Raw genomic sequence first — 17,564 nt, 5'->3', positions numbered from 1 at the left:
CGAGTGTTTGTGTCTCCGAGTGTGTGTGTGTGTCCCCGTGTGTGTGTGTGTGTCCCCGTGTGTGTGTGTCCCCGTGTCTGTGTGTGTGTCCCCCCGTGTCTGTGTGTCCCCGTGCGTGTGTCCCCGTGCGTGTGTCCGTGCGTGTGTCCGTGCGTGTGTCCGTGCGTGTGTGTCCGTGTGTCCGTCCGTTCATTATTTTATTTTTTTACGTCTGTAGCAAAATTTTACTAGTTTGCAACTACAGAACCTCTATGGCTCTGCAGATTAGCATTACTGTGAACTTACATTAACTTCCCGTAGGTACTGCAAGGCATAGAGAACTCCAAGTTTACACAGAGCAAGGAACACAGGCACCTGAGCATCCGGGCTGGCTTCCGCTGCCATATCATAGAAACGTTTGGCCAGGTGTATATCCTGCAAAGGAAGAGGACATACAATTAAATTAATAAAGTGTACCCCAACATCAGTGCTGACTGCACCCCAAAACAACAGGATTTTCTAAGCTGCAGTAAAATCATTCCATGAATAAGTAAACATATTTGTTAATAACTTTCCAATTTCTTTCTATTATCAATTTTGTTTCATTCTCTTGGTCTCCTTTATTGAAGGAGCAGCAATGCACTTTTTGGAACTAGCTGATCACACCAGTAAACCAATGGCAGGTAGCATAAATGTGCAGCCACCAATCAGCAGTCGGCTCCCAAGCTTACCTAGGTATGTTTTTAACAAAGGATACCAAGAGAACAAAACAATGTAGATAAGAGGTAAATTGGAAAGTTGTTTGAATATGTATGGTCTATTTGAATCATGGGGAAAAAGGAGCGTTTTTATTATATACACATCACCAATAATGCTTCTAGCAAATGTAATTACTGCACCACTGAGAGGTTTCATTGTGCCAGAGAGAGTATGCAGGTATCACAAACTAAATCTTTCTTCCGGCAAATGTTGTGTCACAGTTCAAGAAGATCAGAATTACTCCAGACCATTGATAATGACAGTAAGAAGCCCATTTGAAGATGACCAAAGCTCCCAAAGCTGCACTTACCTGGTCTCCTTTCCAGGCTTTTCTAATCCGGTCTGCTTTTTCAAAAGCGCTTTGCGGGCGCGCTGTCTAATCACAGCACGCCTGATCGCGCTACTGAACTTAATGTAGCTCGCTCCCACTCTGATAATGGGCATAAATTAGAAATTTGTTTAAAACTGCATGCTCTATCTGAATTATGAAATAAAAAGTTTGAGTTTCATGTCCCTTTAAGTCCCAGGAAACTTTTTTCAACGTATGCAATTAGAGCAATAAAGAGCCCTCTGGCATCTTCTGCATTCAAAAAGCACCACGGCTCTCAAAGTGAATCTGTTGCTTTCTCTAAGGACCGTCTTTGAGGTCAATGAAGGTTTGTCTTCGAAGGTTGACCGCTCTGATTGCCATAAACTGCACAAAAAAACATTTTCTTTCCACATTATTAGAACTTTACAGGTATATGAAACACAAAAAAATTATTTTGTGATTCAGATAGAGCATAACACTTTAAAAAAAGTTTCCCAATTTACTTACCATTATGAAAATTGTCTTTGTTCCTATGGTATTCTTTGTTGAAGAGATACCTAGGGTAGGTGTGGGAGGACTACACAGCAGGAAATAGTGCAGCAATTTAGTGCTCTTGCAAAACTGCTGCCATATAGTTTTCCAGACACGTGCACTCTCAAAAGCTTATGTCCCTGCTTTACAACAAGATATACCAAGAGAACAACGAAAATTAGAAAGTTGTTTAAAATTGCGTCATCTATCTGAATCGTGAAAGAAACATTTTGGGTTTCATGTCCATTTAAATACACTTTTTTTTTTTAACGGACAAACAAGAGTTTCTCTTACGTTGAGTATAATGTAAATTATCTTCACATGCGGTTTACTACGGATTGTGTACTAACCTGCTTTATTCCCAGGCCCTTCTCATGCATGTATCCCAGGTTAAACATGGCCTGAGCACTATGCTGCTGTTCAGAAGCCAGTCGGTAGTGGATAAATGCCGTCTCATAGTCGACATCTGTCCCATAGCCATAGAAATGATAATCACCAAGTTTAATCCTGGCCACTGTGTAGCCTTTTTATAGAGAAAGACAAGGCAGTGTGTTAAGTCTAGAAATAATAACAAATATAAGTAGAAAAAAACTAGTAACGCCAAATAAAGATGGTGCCACAACCAGTGATACAAACAGTAAAGACACAAAGAAGGAAAAAAACTAATAGAATGTCCCTCATTAAACAAAACATTCAGGTATTTCCTAAAAGCAGTACAAGACTGCAAAAAAATGTACAACTTCACGCACTCAAATTCCCTAATAGAGCTAATTGAACAACTTGTGGCAAGGACACAATAAAAAAATAACTTAATGTGGCTACTTAAAAATAAACGGTAGTGAATTAAAAACACAAGGTATGGTTACTAAAGCTTGAAAGAGAGTGTTGTATGAACAATGTGCTGGGAAAAGCACAGGCAATAATTCGCTCCTGTCGCAAAATACCAAAGCAGGATAGATGGGATGATACTGATCCCACGTTGTTAAATAACCTATGATGTGGGTATTAATCCATGACTATTAATCAAAATACCCCTGAATTTACTAGGCAATTGATATTAGTTTATGAAATCAATATTTGATGTGTATAGATATGCAAGTATATTCAAGTGAGCATATATATGTACCGGTATATATTTCAGTCTGCTCTTGTAATACGTCTCAATTAGAACTTCTGCAAAATATATCTGTATATGTAATATGTGTATATCACAAATTGTGAGACTGCTGTAATACGTTTAGGTCCAAATACCGGGTATATAAGTCTTGCCTTTTCTAGTAATTGCAGTCTAAACATGTAATAACTGCAAATCACTAGCCAGGTTTATTGATGTAGTAGGTCTAAATCCTAGCATCAACCTAATAGCAACTATATTTTTTATTATTTAATTGCACAATGACTTAGTTTTATATATGCCAGCAAATTTCAGTGACCTGATTTGCTGCTATAATACATTGTGATAGAAACGTCCACCAAATATAAATATGTATACCTCTAAATAAATATGCAGACTGCTGCAGTAAGATTATATCTGAATATTAAATATATTAATCTTGTCCCCTTCAGTGCTTTACCGTTCCAAAACTACTAGTTTTCACTGCATATTTTAAGGGGAAATATATAGCCCACCTATTATAAAATAACATAGTATAAAAAGGTTCAAAAAAGTACTATTTGACCATCTCACTTGCATATACGGTTTATAGTTCATTACCTATACAGAGGTAGAACCACCACATCTCATACAGCTTTGCTAATATTTAGCGTTATCAACGACGATTGCCTGTATTAAAATGATATGTGCACAATAATGAGGAGGTTAGTATTAGTTCCTCCAATATAGAAAGTTATAATAGCGATCTTGTTTCTATGTACTTCAGCTCTGTTCGAGCATAACTAGATACGCTACATAGTTTTAATTTCTAAATTTTAAAGTTAATTTCCTTGCAACATTTAAAAAAAAAAAAAAAAAAAAAAGTGTTAGAGCCCATTTACACCCCCAACCCCCTCTGACGTATCGCCAAACAATATGGCTTTCTAAAGCACTGAAGGGGACAAGATTAATATATTTAATATTCAGATCTAATCTTACTGCAGCAGTCTGCCTATTTATTTAGAGGTATACATATGTGTATATTTGGTGGACATTTCTATCACAACATATTGTCACTTTGAAATTTGCTGGCATATATAAAACTAAGTCATTGTGCAATTGAATAAAAAAAAAAAAAATGTTATTAGGCTGATGCTAGCATATAGACCTACTACATCAATAAACCTGGCTAATGATTCACCTAATCAGTTACATCATTTGCAGTTATTACATGTTTAGACTGCAATTACTAGAAAAGGGAAGACTTATATACCGGGTATTTGGACCTAAATGTATTACAGCAGTCCCAAGATTTGTGATATACACATATACAGATATATTTGGACCCAAACGTATTACAGCAGTCCCACAATTTGTGATATACAGATATATTTTGCAGAAGTTCTAATTGAGACGTATTACAAGAGCAGACTGAAATATATACCGGTACATATATATGCTCACTTGAATATACTTGCATATCTATACACATCAAATATTGGTTTCATAAACTAATATCAATTGCCTAGTAAATTCAGGGGTATTTTGATTAATAGTCATGGATTAATACCCACATCATAGGTTATTTAACAACGTGGGATCAGTATCATCCCATCTATCCTGCTTTGGTATTTTGCGACAGGAGTGAATTATTGCCTGTGCTTTTCCCAGCACATTGTTCATACAACACTCTCTTTCAAGCTTTAGTAACCATACCTTGTGTTTTTAATTCACTACCGTTTATTTTAGAGTAGCCTAATTAAGTTATTTTGTATTGTGTCCTTGTCCCTTCTTAATCTTGCCACAAGTTGCTCTTCAATGTTCAATTACCTCTATTAGGGAATTTGAGTGCTTGAAGATGTACATTTTATTGCAGTCTTGTACTGCTTTTGGGAAATTGTTCACAGTACACAGCACCGATACCTATAATATATTATAATCCATAAAGTGTAGACTATTATTCTACTCTAAAATTGGAATTCATACAGAAATATTAGGTTCCCTGTAACTGTAGTGCCATTGGTTTCTTTGTATTAAGACAATAAGATATTAACTGGAACGTTGAACTATACAAGGCCACGCAAACCCATACTGCATATTTATCCATGAAAAAGGGCACTTACCTTGGGAAGCTGCCCGGTTCCAATGGAGCAACGCCCTGGGAAAGGTCTCGTTCTCACCAACTATGCTGGCTTCTCCTACAGGAAGACAGTTAGCACAGGGTCATTCTGATCAAATCTATTAAAGTGACAGTAAACATTACAGTAACTGGGTTAATATTCAACTTGCTGCTGTTTACCCTCCTGTGTCTGTAGCTCTCTTCAGAGCCGTTGTCTTATTTTCATTTTTTACAGGTGCTGGAAGTTGAAGCTCCACCTCTTCATACTGGATGCCACCAATATTAATCGCACCCTGTGACATAAGTGGTGCACATTCACTGGTAGTGCCATTGAAGGCCTTTTGACAGCTGTACTGTGCACTTCAATTTAATGTGGAAAATACAGAGCTTGAGCTTTACCGTAATACTGTTTACAGTTACATACTATACATTAAAAAAAAGCCCTTAGGAATAATATAGAGCAATACAGCCCTCCGAAAATGAAAAACACAATTTATGCTTACCTGATAAATTTATTTCTCTTGTGGTGTATCCAGTCCACGGATCATCCATTACTTGTGGGATATTCTCATTCCCAACAGGAAGTTGCAAGAGGACACCCACAGCAGAGCTGTAATATAGCTCCTCCCCTAACTGTCATAGCCAGTCATTCGACCGAAAACAAGCCGAGAAAGGAGGAACCATAGGGTGCAGTGGTTACTGTAGTTTAAATTTAAAAATTACCTGCCTTAAAATGACAGGGCGGGCCGTGGACTGGATACACCACAAGAGAAATAAATTTATCAGGTAAGCATAATTGTGTTTTCTCTTGTAAGGAGTATCCAGTCCACGGATCATCCATTACTTGTGGGATACCAATACCAAAGCTAAAGTACACGGATGAAGGGAGGGACAAAGCAGGAACTTAAATGGAAGGAACCACTGCACGTAAAACCTCTCTCCCAAATATAGCCTCCGAAGAAGCAAAAGTATCAAATTTGTAAAATTTTGAAAAAATATGAAGCGAAGACCAAGTCGTCGCCTTGCAAATCTGATCAAAAGAAGTCTCATTTTTAAATGCCCAAGTGGAAGCCACAGCTCTAGTGGAATGAGCTGTAATCCTTTCAGGAGGTTGCTGTCCAGCAGTCTCATAGGATTAAGCTTCTTAGTCAAAAAGAAAGAGAGGTTGCCGAAGCCTTTTGACCTCTCCTCTGTCCAGAGTAGACAACAAACAAAGCAGATGTTTGACGAAAATCTTTAGTAGCTTGTAAGTAAAACTTTAAAGCACGGACCACGTCCAAATTCTGTAACACAAGGATGGAACAACAATCTCTTGATTGATATTCTTGTTAGATACCACCTTAGGTAAGAACCCAGGTTTGGTATGCAGGACTACCTTATCCGTATGAAAAATCAGATAAGGTAAATCACATTGTAAGGCAGATAGCTCAGAGACTCTACGAGCCGAGGAAATAGCTACCAAAAAAAGAACTTTCCAAGATAAAAGCTTGATATCTATGGAATGAAGAGGTTCAAACAGAACTCCTTGAAGAACCTTAAGAACCAAGTTTAAGCTCCATGGTGGAGCAACAGGTTTAAACACAGGCTTGATTCTAACTAAAGCCTGACAAAATGCCTGAACGTCTGGAACATCTGCCAGACGCTTAACTAGCTGACAATCCTTTTTCCAAACCTTCTTGGAGAAAAGATAATATCCTAGCAATCCTGACCTTACTCCATGAGTAACCCTTGGATTCACACCAATAAAGATATCTACGCCATACCTTATGGTAAATTTTCCTGGTGACAGGCTTTCGTGCCTGTCTTAAGGTATCAATAACTGACTCGGAGAAGCCACGCTTTGATAAAATCAAGCGTTCAATCTCCAGGCAGTCAGCCTCAGAGAAATTAGATTTGGATGGTTGAAAGGACCCTGAAGTAGAAGGTCCTGTTTCAGAGGCAGAGACCATGGTGGAAAGGATGACATGTCCACTAGATCTGCATACCAGGTCCTGCGTGGCCACGCAGGTGCTATCAGAATCACTGATGCTCTCTCCTGCTTGATCTTGGCAATCAGTCGAGGGAGCAGAGGAAACGGTGGAAACACATAAGCCAGGTTGAAAGACCAGGGCGCTGCTAGAGCATCTATCAGTGTCGCCTTGGGATCCCTGGACCTGGATCCGTAACACGGAAGCTTAGCGTTCTGGCGAGACGCCATGAGATCCAGTTCTGGTTTGCCCCAACGATGAATCAGTTGTGCAAATGCCTCCGGATGGAGTTCCCACTCTCCCGGATGAAAATTCTGACGACTTAGAAAATCCGCCTCCCAGTGCTCTACACCTGGCATATGGATAGCTGATAGGTGGCAAGAGTGAATCTCTGGCCAGCGAATTATTTTTGAAACTTCTAACATCTCTAGGGAACTTCTCGTTCCCCCTTGATGGTTGATGTAAGCTACAGTCGTGATGTTGTCCGACTGAAATCTGATGTACCTCAGAGTTGCTAACTGAGGCCAAGCCTGAAGAGCCTTGAATATCGGTCTGAGATGTAAGCGTGCAAACGGCACTATGTCCATTGCCGCTACCATTAAGCCGATTACTTCCATACACTGAACCACCGAAGGGCGCGGAATGGAATGAAGAACCCGGCAGGAATTTAAAAGCTTTGATAACCTGGACTCCGTCAGGTGAATTTTCATTTCTACAGAATCTATCAGAGTCCCTAGAAAGGAAACTCTTGTGAGTGGGGATAGAGAACTCTTTTCCTCGTTCACTTTCCACCCATGCGACCACAGAAATGCCAGTACTACGTCCGTATGAGACTTGGCAATTTGGAAGTTTGACGCCTGTATCAGGATGTCGTCTAAATAAGGGGCTACTGCTATGCCCCGCAGCCTTAGGACCGCCATAAGTGACCCTAGAACCTTTGTAAAGATTCTTGGGGCTGTAGCTAATCCCAAGGGAAGAGCTACAACTGGTAATGCCTGTCTTAAAAGGCAAACTTGAGAAACCGATGATGATCTTTGTGTATCGGAATGTGAAGATAAGCATCCTTTAGATCCACTGTAGTCATATATTGACCCTCCTGGATCAGTGGTAGGATGGTACGAATAGTTTCCATCTTGAACGACGGAACTTTGAGGAATTTGTTTAAGCTCTTTAGATCCAAAATTGGTCTCAAGGTTCCCTCTTTTTTGGAAACCACAAACAGATTTGAGTAAAAACCCTGTCCCTGTTCCTCCTTTGGAACTGGATGGAACACTCCCATAACTAGGAGGACTCGTACACAGTGTAAGAATGCCTCTCTCTTTATCTGGTGTGCAGATAATTGTGAAAGGTGAAATCTCCCTTTTGGGGGGGAAGCTTTGAAGTCCAGAAGATAACCCTGGGATATAATTTCCAACGCCCAGGGATCCTGAACATCTCTTGCTCACGCCTGGGCAAAGAGTGAAAGTCGGCCCCCAACTAGATCCGTTCCCGGATAGGGCGCCGTTCCTTCATGCTGTCTTAGAGGCAGCAGCAGGCTTTTTTTACCTGCTTACCTTTTTTCCATGTCAGGTTTGGTCTCCAGACCGTCTTGGATTGAGCAAAAGTTCCCTCTTGTTTATTATTAGAGGAAGTTGATGCCGCACCTGCCTTGAAGTTTTGAAAGGCACGAAAATTAGACTGTTTGGCCCTAGATTTGGACCTGTCCTGAGGAAGGGCATGACCTTTTCCTCCAGTGATATCAGCAATAATCTCCTTCAACCAGGCCTAAATAGGGTCTGCCCCTTGAAGGGAATGTTAAGTAGCTTAGATTTTGAAGTCACGTCAGCTGACCATGATCTAAGCCATAGCGCTCTGCGCGCCTGTATAGCAAAACCAGAATTCTTAGCCGTTAGTTTAGTCAAATGAACAATGGCATCAGAATAAAAGAATTGGCTAGCTTAAGTGCTCTAAGTTTGCCAAGTATGTCATCCAATGGAGTCGCTACCTGTAAAGCCTCTTCCAGAGACTCAAACCAGTACGCCGCAGCAGCAGTGACAGGGGCAATGCATGCAAGGGGCTGTAGGATAAAACCCTGTTGAATAAATATTTTCTTAAGGTAACCTCTAATTTTTTATCCATTGGATCTAAAAAAAAAAAAAAAAAAAAAAAGCACAACTGTCCTCGACAGGGATAGTAGTACGCTTTACTAGAGTAGAAACTGCTCCCTCCACCTTAGGGACTGTCTGCCATAAGTCCCATGTGGTCTATTGGAAACATTTTTCTAAAAATAGGAGGGGAAGAGAACGGCACACCTGGTCTATCCCATTCCTTAATAATTTCTGTAAACCTTTTAGGTATTTGGAAAAACATCAGTACACACCGGCACTGCAAAGTATTTATCCAGTCTACACAATTTCTCTGGCACTGCAATGGTATCACAGTCATTCAGAGCAGCTAAAACCTCCCTAAGCAACACGCGGAGGTGTTCAAGCTTAAATTTAAATGTAGAAATATTAGAATCAGGTATCTTTCCTGAGTCATTAACATCACCCACTGACTGAAGCTCTCTTTCCTCAGTTTCTACATATTGTGAGGCAGTATCAGACATGGTTCTTAAAGCGTCAGTATGCTCTGCATTTTGTCTCACCCCAGAGCTATCTCGCTTACCTCTAAGTTCAGGTAGTCTGGCTAATACAGCTGACAGTGTATTATCCATGACTGCCGCCATGTCTTGTAAAGTAAACGATATGGGCGCCCTAGATGTACTTGGCGCCATTTGAGCGTGAGTCCCTTAAGCGGGAGTCAAAGGGTCTGACACGTGGGGAAAGTTAGTCGGCATAACTTCCCCCTCGTCAGATTCCTCTGGTGATACATTTTTTAAAGACAGAAAATGATCTTTATTGCATAAAATGAAATCAGTACATTTGGTACACATTCTAAGAGGGGGTTCCACCATGGCTTTTAAACATAATAAACAAGGAGTTTCTTCTATGTCAGACATGTTTATACAGAATAGCAATGAGACTAGCAAGCTTGGAAAACACTTTAAATCAAGTTAACAAGCAAATATAAAAAAACGGTACTGTGCCTTTAAGAGAAACAAATTTTGTCAGAATTTGAAAAACAGTGAAAAAATGCAGTAAATCAAACAAAATTTTTACAGTGTGTATAATAGGCTAACAGAGCATTGCACCCACTTGCAAATGGATGATTAACCCCTTAGTTCAAAAAAACGGATCAAAAAAACGAAATAGACGTTTAACAGTCACAACCAACTGCCACAGCAAGCTGTGGCCTTACCTTCCCCAATAAACGACTTTGGAAAGCCTTTGGGCCCTTTAGAGATGTCCTATAGCATTCAGAGGGCCTTTGAGGGAAGCTGGATGTCACAGTTTATAATTTTAACTGCACCAACTGTAACTTTTATACTACAACAGTGGAAATTGTTTGTAGTCAATATTTAAGCCAGCCATGTGGAAAAAAACTAGGCCCCAATAAAGTTTTATCACCAAAGCATATATAAAAACGATTAAACATGCCAGCAAACATTTTATATTGTAAATATCATAAGGGTATTACCCTTGGGAGTAAGCATGATACCAGTCGTTATTAAATCACTGTATTCAGGCTTAACTTACATTAATTCGGTATCAGCAGCATTTTCTAGTGTTTTCCATCTCTAGAAAAAATTATAACTGCACGCCATTCTCTCGCTGAAGTTACCTCATCTGTGTAATCCCCTCAGACATATGTGAGAATAGCAATGGATCTTAGTTACAACCTGCTAAGATCATAGAAACCTCAGGCAGATTCTTCTTCTATTTACTGCCTGAGATAAAATAGCACAACTCCGGTACTATTTAAAAATAAACTTTTGATTGAAGAAAATAAACTAGCTATATTTAACCACTCTCTCCTACAACGTCCTTGCTTGTTGAGAGTTGCAAGAGAATGACTGGCTATGACAGTTAGGGGAGGAGCTATATTACAGCTCTGCTGTGGGTGTCCTCTTGCAACTTCCTGTTGGGAATGAGAATATCCCACAAGTAATGGATGATCCGTGGACTGGATACACCTTACAAGAGAAAGCTTTCTCTTTATTATGCACAATAACCTGAAGTGCACGAAACAGCCGTCAAAGAAGCTGGCAGCATCAATAATCTGTTCAGGTCAATTACTTCAGTCTCAAGGTCTGACAATACCTAAAGCTCTAGGATGGCGGAATCTATTACTTCAGCCTCAAGGTCCGACAATACCTAAGCTCTAGGATGGCAGCGTCTATTACTTCAGTCTCAAGGTCTGACAATACCTAAGTTCTAGGATGGCAGCGTCTATTACTGCAGTCTCAAGGTCTGACAATACCAAAGCTCTAGGATGGCAGCATCTATTACTTCAGCCTCAAGGTCTGACAATACCTAAGCTCTAGGATGGCAGTGTCTATTACTTCAGTCTCAAGGTCTGACAATACCTAAGTTCTAGGATGGCAGCGTCTATTACTGCAGTCTCAAGGTCTGACAATACCAAAGCTCTAGGATGGCAGCATCTATTACTTCAGCCTCAAGGTCTGACAAAATCCAAGCTCTAGGATGGCAGCGTCTATTACTTCAGCCTCAAGATCTGACAAAATCCAAGCTCTAGGATGGCAGCGTCTATTACTTCAGCCTCAAGATCTGACAATACCTAAGCTCTAGGATGGCAGTGTCTATTACTTCAGTCTCAAGGTCTGACAATACCTAAGCTCTAGGATGGCAGTGTCTATTACTTCAGTCTCAAGGTCTGACAATACCTAAGCTCTAGGATGGCGGAATCTATTACTTCAGCCTCAAGGTCTGACAATACCTAAGCTCTAGGATGGCAGTGTCTATTACTTCAGCCTCAAGGTCTGACAATACCTAAGCTCTAGGATGGCAGTGTCTATTACTTCAGTCTCAAGGTCTGACAATACCCAAGCTCTAGGATGGCAGTGTCTATTACTTCAGTCTCAAGGTCTGACAATACCTAAGCTCTAGTATGGCAGTGTCTATTACTTCAGCCTCAAGGTCTGACAATACCTAAGCTCTAGGATGGCAGTGTCTATTACTGCAGTCTCAAGGTCTGACAATACCTAAGCTCTAGGATGGCAGTGTCTATTACTGCAGTCTCAAGGTCTGACAATACCTAAGCTCTAGGATGGCAGTGTCTATTACTTCAGCCTCAAGGTCTGACAATACCTAAGCTCTAGGATGGTGGCGTCTATTACTTAAGTCTCAAGGTCTGACAATACCTAAGTTCTAGGATGGCAGCGTCTATTACTTAAGTCTCAAGGTCTGACAATACCCAAGCTCTAGGATGGTGGTGGTTACCAGTATAAAGATTCAGAGCTTTAAGTGCAATAAAAATATTCTAATTTGTTCTATGCGAGCAATAATGTAATAATAAAATGTTCTGTATGTTTAACCCCTGCTAATCACCAGCTAGCTCCCAGCATTGCATTACTGCTCCTGAGCCTACCTAGGTAGGCTTTCCAAAAAAGAATACCAAGAGAAGTATAAGTTGATAACTGAAGTAAACTTCTTTTATCATTGCACACATTTCCCGAATCATAAAAAGTATCATTTTGACTTGCACGTGCCTTTAAAATAGGAGAACAACCTTAAACAGAGCTGCAGGCACAGATGATAAAACATAGTAAGTAGTAACCATTCTGTTCTGTTATGTCCCTTTAAACTTAAAAAAAACATAATTTATGCTTACCTGATAAATTTATTTCTCTTGTAGTGTATCCAGTCCACGGATCATCCATTACTTATGGGATATTAACTCCTCCCCAACAGGAAGTGCAAGAGGATTCACCCAGCAGAGCTGCTATATAGCTCCTCCCCTAACTGCCATTACCAGTCATTCGACCGAAAACATGCAGAGAAAGGAAAACCATAGGGTACAGTGGTGACTGTAGTTTAATGGAAAAATTACCTGCCTTAAAGTGACAGGGCGGGCCGTGGACTGGATACACTACAAGAGAAATAAATTTATCAGGTAAGCATAAATTATGTTTTCTCTTGTTAAGTGTATCCAGTCCACGGATCATCCATTACTTATGGGATACCAATACCAAAGCTAAAGTACACGGATGACGGGAGGGACAGGCAGGCTCTTTATACGGAAGGAACCACTGCCTGAAGAACCTTTCTCCCAAAAACAGCCTCCGAAGAAGCAAAAGTGTCAAATTTGGAAAATTTGGAAAAAGTATGAAGAGAAGACCAAGTTGCAGCCTTGCAAATCTGTTCAACAGAAGCCTCATTCTTAAAGGCCCAAGTGGAAGCCACAGCTCTAGTAGAATGTGCTGTAATTCTTTCAGGAGGCTGCTGTCCAGCAGTCTCATAGGCTAACCGTATTATGCTACGAAGCCAAAAGGAGAGAGAGGTAGCCGAAGCTTTTTGACCTCTCCTCTGACCAGAATAAACGACAAACAGGGAAGACGTTTGTCGAAAATCCTTAGTTGCCTGTAGATAAAATTTCAGGGCACGGACTACATCTAGGATTGTGTAGCAGACGTTCCTTTTTCGAAGAAGGATTAGGACACAAAGATGTAACCACAATCTCTTGATTGATATTCCTGTTAGTGACCACCTTAGGTAGGAACCCAGGTTTAGTACGCAGAACTACCTTGTCTGAATGAAAAATCAGATAAGGAGAATCACAATGTAAGGCAGATAACTCAGAGACTCTTCGAGCCGAGGAAATCGCCATTAAAAACAGAACTTTCCAAGATAACAACTTAATATCAATGGAATGCAGGGGTTCAAACGGAACCCCCTGTAAAACATTAAGAACTAAGTTCAAACTCCATGGTGGAGCAACAATTTTAAACACAGGCTTGATCCTAGCTAAAGCCTGACAAAAAGCTTGAACGTCCGGAACTTCTGACAGACGTTTGTGTAAAAGAATGGACAGAGCTGAAATCTGTCCCTTTAAGGAACTAGCGGATAAACCCTTTTCTAAACCTTCTTGTAGAAAAGACAATATCCTCGGAATCCTAACCTTACTCCATGAGTAACTCTTGGATTTGCACCAATATAAGTATTTGCGCCATATCTTATGGTAAATCTTTCTGGTAACAGGCTTCCTAGCCTGTATTAAGGTATCAATAACTGACTCAGAAAAACCACGTTTTGATAAAATCAAGCGTTCAATTTCCAAGCAGTCAGCTTCAGAGAAATTAGATTTTGATGTTTGAAGGGACCCTGGATCAGAAGGTCCTGTCTCAGAGGTAGAGACCAAGGTGGACAGGATGACATGCCCACTAGATCTGCATACCAAGTCCTGAGTGGCCATGCAAGCGCTATTAGAATCACTGATGCTCTCTCCTGTTTGATTCTGGCAATCAATCGAGGAAGCATCGGGAAGGGTGGAAACACATAAGCCATCCCGAAGGTCCAAGGTGCTGTCAAAGCATCTATCAGAACCGCTTTCAGATCCCTGGATCTGGACCCGTAACGAGGAAGCTTGGCGTTCTGTCGAGACGCCATGAGATCTATCTCTGGTTTGCCCCAACGTCGAAGTATTTGGGCAAAGACCTCCGGATGAAGTTCCCACTCCCCCGGATGAAAAGTCTGACGACTTAAGAAATCCGCCTCCCAGTTCTCCACTCCCGGGATGTGGATTGCTGACAGGTGGCAAAAGTGAGACTCTGCCCAGCGAATTATCTTTGATACTTCCATCATTGCTAGGGAGCTTCTTGTCCCTCCCTGATGGTTGATGTAAGCTACAGTCGTGATGTTGTCCGACTGAAACCTGATGAACCCCCGAGTTGTTAACTGGGGCCAAGCCAGAAGGGCATTGAGAACTGCTCTCAATTCCAGAATGTTTATTGGTAGGAGACTCTCCTCCTGATTCCATTGTCCCTGAGCCTTCAGAGAATTCCAGACAGCGCCCCAACCTAGTAGGCTGGCGTCTGTTGTTACAATTGTCCAGTCCGGCCTGCTGAATGGCATCCCCCTGGACAGATGTGGCCGAGAAAGCCACCATAGAAGAGAATTTCTGGTCTCTTGATCCAGATTCAGAGTAGGGGACAAGTCTTAGCATGCACAATTGCAGCGGTCTGAGATGTAGACGTGCAAAGGGTACTATGTCCATTGCTGCTACCATTAAGCCGATCAGTCCTCCATGCATTGAGCTACTGACGGGTGTTGAATGGAATGAAGGACACGGCATGCATTTTGAAGCTTTGTTAACCTGTCTTCTGTCAGGTAAATCTTCATTTCTACAGAATCTATAAGAGTCCCCAAGAAGGGAACTCTTGTGAGTGGAAAGAGAGAACTCTTCTTTTCGTTCACCTTCCATCCATGCGACCTTAGAAATGCCAGTACTAACTCTGTATGAGACTTGGCAGTTTGAAAGCTTGAAGCTTGTATCAGAATGTCGTCTAGGTACGGAGCTACCGCAATTCCTCGCGGTCTTAGTACCGCCAGAAGAGCACCCAGAACCTTTGTGAAGATTCTCGGAGCCGTAGCCAATCCGAATGGAAGAGCTACAAACTGGTAATGCCTGTCTAGAAAGGCAAACCTTAGATACCGGTAATGATCTTTGTGAATCGGTATGTGAAGGTAAGCATCCTTTAAATCCACTGTGGTCATGTACTGACCCTTTTGGATCATGGGTAAAATTGTCCGAATAGTTTCCATTTTGAACGATGGAACTCTTAGGAATTTGTTTAGGATCTTTAAATCCAAGATTGGCCTGAAAGTTCCCTCTTTTTTGGGAACCACAAACAGATTTGAGTAAAACCCTTGTCCTTGTTCCGACCGCGGAACCGGATGGATCACTCCCATTAATAAAAGATCTTGTACGCAGCGTAGAAACGCCTCTTTCTTTATTTGGTTTGTTGACAACCTTGACAGATGAAATCTCCCTCTTGGGGGAGAGAATTTTAAGTCTAGAAGGTATCCCTGAGATATGATCTCTAACGCCCAGGGATCCTGGACATCTCTTGCCCAAGCCTGGGCGAAGAGAGAAAGTCTGCCCCCCACTAGATCCGTTCCCGGATCGGGGGCCCTCGATTCATGCTGTCTTAGGGGCAGCAGCAGGTTTCCTGGCCTGCTTGCCCTTGTTCCAGGACTGGTTAGGTCTCCAGCCTTGTCTGTAGCGAGCAACAGCTCCTTCCTGTTTTGGTGCAGAGGAAGTTGATGCTGCTCCTGCTTTGAAATTACGAAAGGAACGAAAATTAGACTGTCTAGCCTTAGGTTTGGCTCTGTCTTGAGGCAGGGCATGGCCTTTACCTCCTGTAATGTCAGCGATAATTTCTTTCAACCCGGGCCCGAATAAGGTCTGCCCTTTGAAAGGTATATTAAGCAATTTAGATTTAGAAGTAACGTCAGCTGACCAGGATTTTAGCCACAGTGCTCTGCGTGCCTGAATGGCGAATCCGGAATTCTTAGCCGTAAGTTTAGTTAAATGTACTACGGCATCTGAAATAAATGAGTTAGCTAACTTAAGGGCTTTAAGCTTGTGTGTAATCTCATCTAATGGAGCTGATTCAAGTGTCTCTTCCAGAGACTCAAACCAAAATGCTGCTGCAGCCGTGACAGGCGCAATGCATGCAAGAGGTTGCAATATAAAACCTTGTTGAACAAACATTTTCTTAAGGTAACCCTCTAACTTTTTATCCATTGGATCTGAAAAGGCACAGCTATCCTCCACCGGGATAGTGGTACGCTTAGCTAAAGTAGAAACTGCTCCCTCCACCTTAGGGACCGTTTGCCATAAGTCCCGTGTGGTGGCGTCTATTGGAAACATCTTTCTAAATATCGGAGGGGGTGAGAACGGCACACCGGGTCTATCCCACTCCTTAGTAACAATTTCAGTAAGTCTCTTAGGTATAGGAAAAACGTCAGTACTCGCCGGTACCGCAAAATATTTATCCAACCTACACATTTTCTCTGGTATTGCAACTGTGTTACAATCATTCAGAGCCACTAACACCTCCCCTAGTAATACACGGAGGTTTTCCAGCTTAAATTTAAAATTTGAAATATCTGAATCCAGTTTGTTTGGATCAGAACCGTCACCCGCAGAATGAAACTCTCCGTCCTCATGTTCTGCAAATTGTGACGCAGTGTCTGACATGGCCCTAATATTATCAGCGCACTCTGTTCTCACCCCAGAGTGATCACGCTTACCTCTTAGTTCTGGTAATTTAGCCAAAACTTCAGTCATAACAGTAGCCATATCCTGTAATGTGATTTGTAATGGCCGCCCAGATGTACTCGGCGCTACAATATCACGCACCTCCCTAGCGGGAGATGCAGGTATTGACACGTGAGGCGAGTTAGTCGGCATAACTCTCCCCTCGTTATTTGGTGAAATATGTTCAATTTGTACAGATTGACTTTTATTTAAAGTAGCATCAATACAGTTAGTACATAAATTTCTATTGGGCTCCACTTTGGCTTTAGCACATATAGCACAGATATCTTCCTCTGAATCAGACATGTTTAACACACTAGCAAATAAACTAGCAACTTGGAAATACTTTTCAAGTAATTTACTATAATATGAAAACGTACTGTGCCTATAAGAAGCACAGAAAAAGTTATGACAGTTGAAAATTAATAAACTGAAAAGTTATAGCATCAAATCTTTGTAAAAAACACAATTTTAGCAAAGGATTGCTCCCATTAGCAAAGGATAACTAACCCTGATAGCAGAAAAAAAAAAAAAATACAGAAATAAACGTTTTTTTATCACAGTCAACTACAATCTCACAGCTCTGCTGTGAGTGATTACCTCCCTCAAAACAAGTTTTGAAGACCCCTGAGTTCTGTAGAGATGAACTGGATCATGCAGGGA

General features: G+C 41.2%; 1 protein-coding gene across 1 annotated transcript in view; it reads right to left on the bottom strand.

Annotated features, from left to right (window-relative positions):
• Positions 1-17,564, bottom strand: part of SEL1L (SEL1L adaptor subunit of ERAD E3 ubiquitin ligase) — a 63,740-nt gene that overhangs the window by 9,973 nt on the left and 36,203 nt on the right. The window contains exons 18-20 of the mRNA XM_053697344.1: positions 4,796-4,870; positions 1,930-2,102; positions 286-414 (exon numbers count right to left, since the gene is read on the bottom strand). Coding sequence (XP_053553319.1) covers positions 286-414; positions 1,930-2,102; positions 4,796-4,870 — 377 coding nt within the window. The remainder of the gene's footprint in view (positions 1-285; positions 415-1,929; positions 2,103-4,795; positions 4,871-17,564) is intronic.

This window comes from Bombina bombina, chromosome 1, assembly GCF_027579735.1.
Source record: "Bombina bombina isolate aBomBom1 chromosome 1, aBomBom1.pri, whole genome shotgun sequence".
In the NCBI taxonomy this organism is placed as follows: domain Eukaryota; kingdom Metazoa; phylum Chordata; class Amphibia; order Anura; family Bombinatoridae; genus Bombina; species Bombina bombina.
This window is presented reverse-complemented; position numbering and strand designations above follow the sequence as displayed.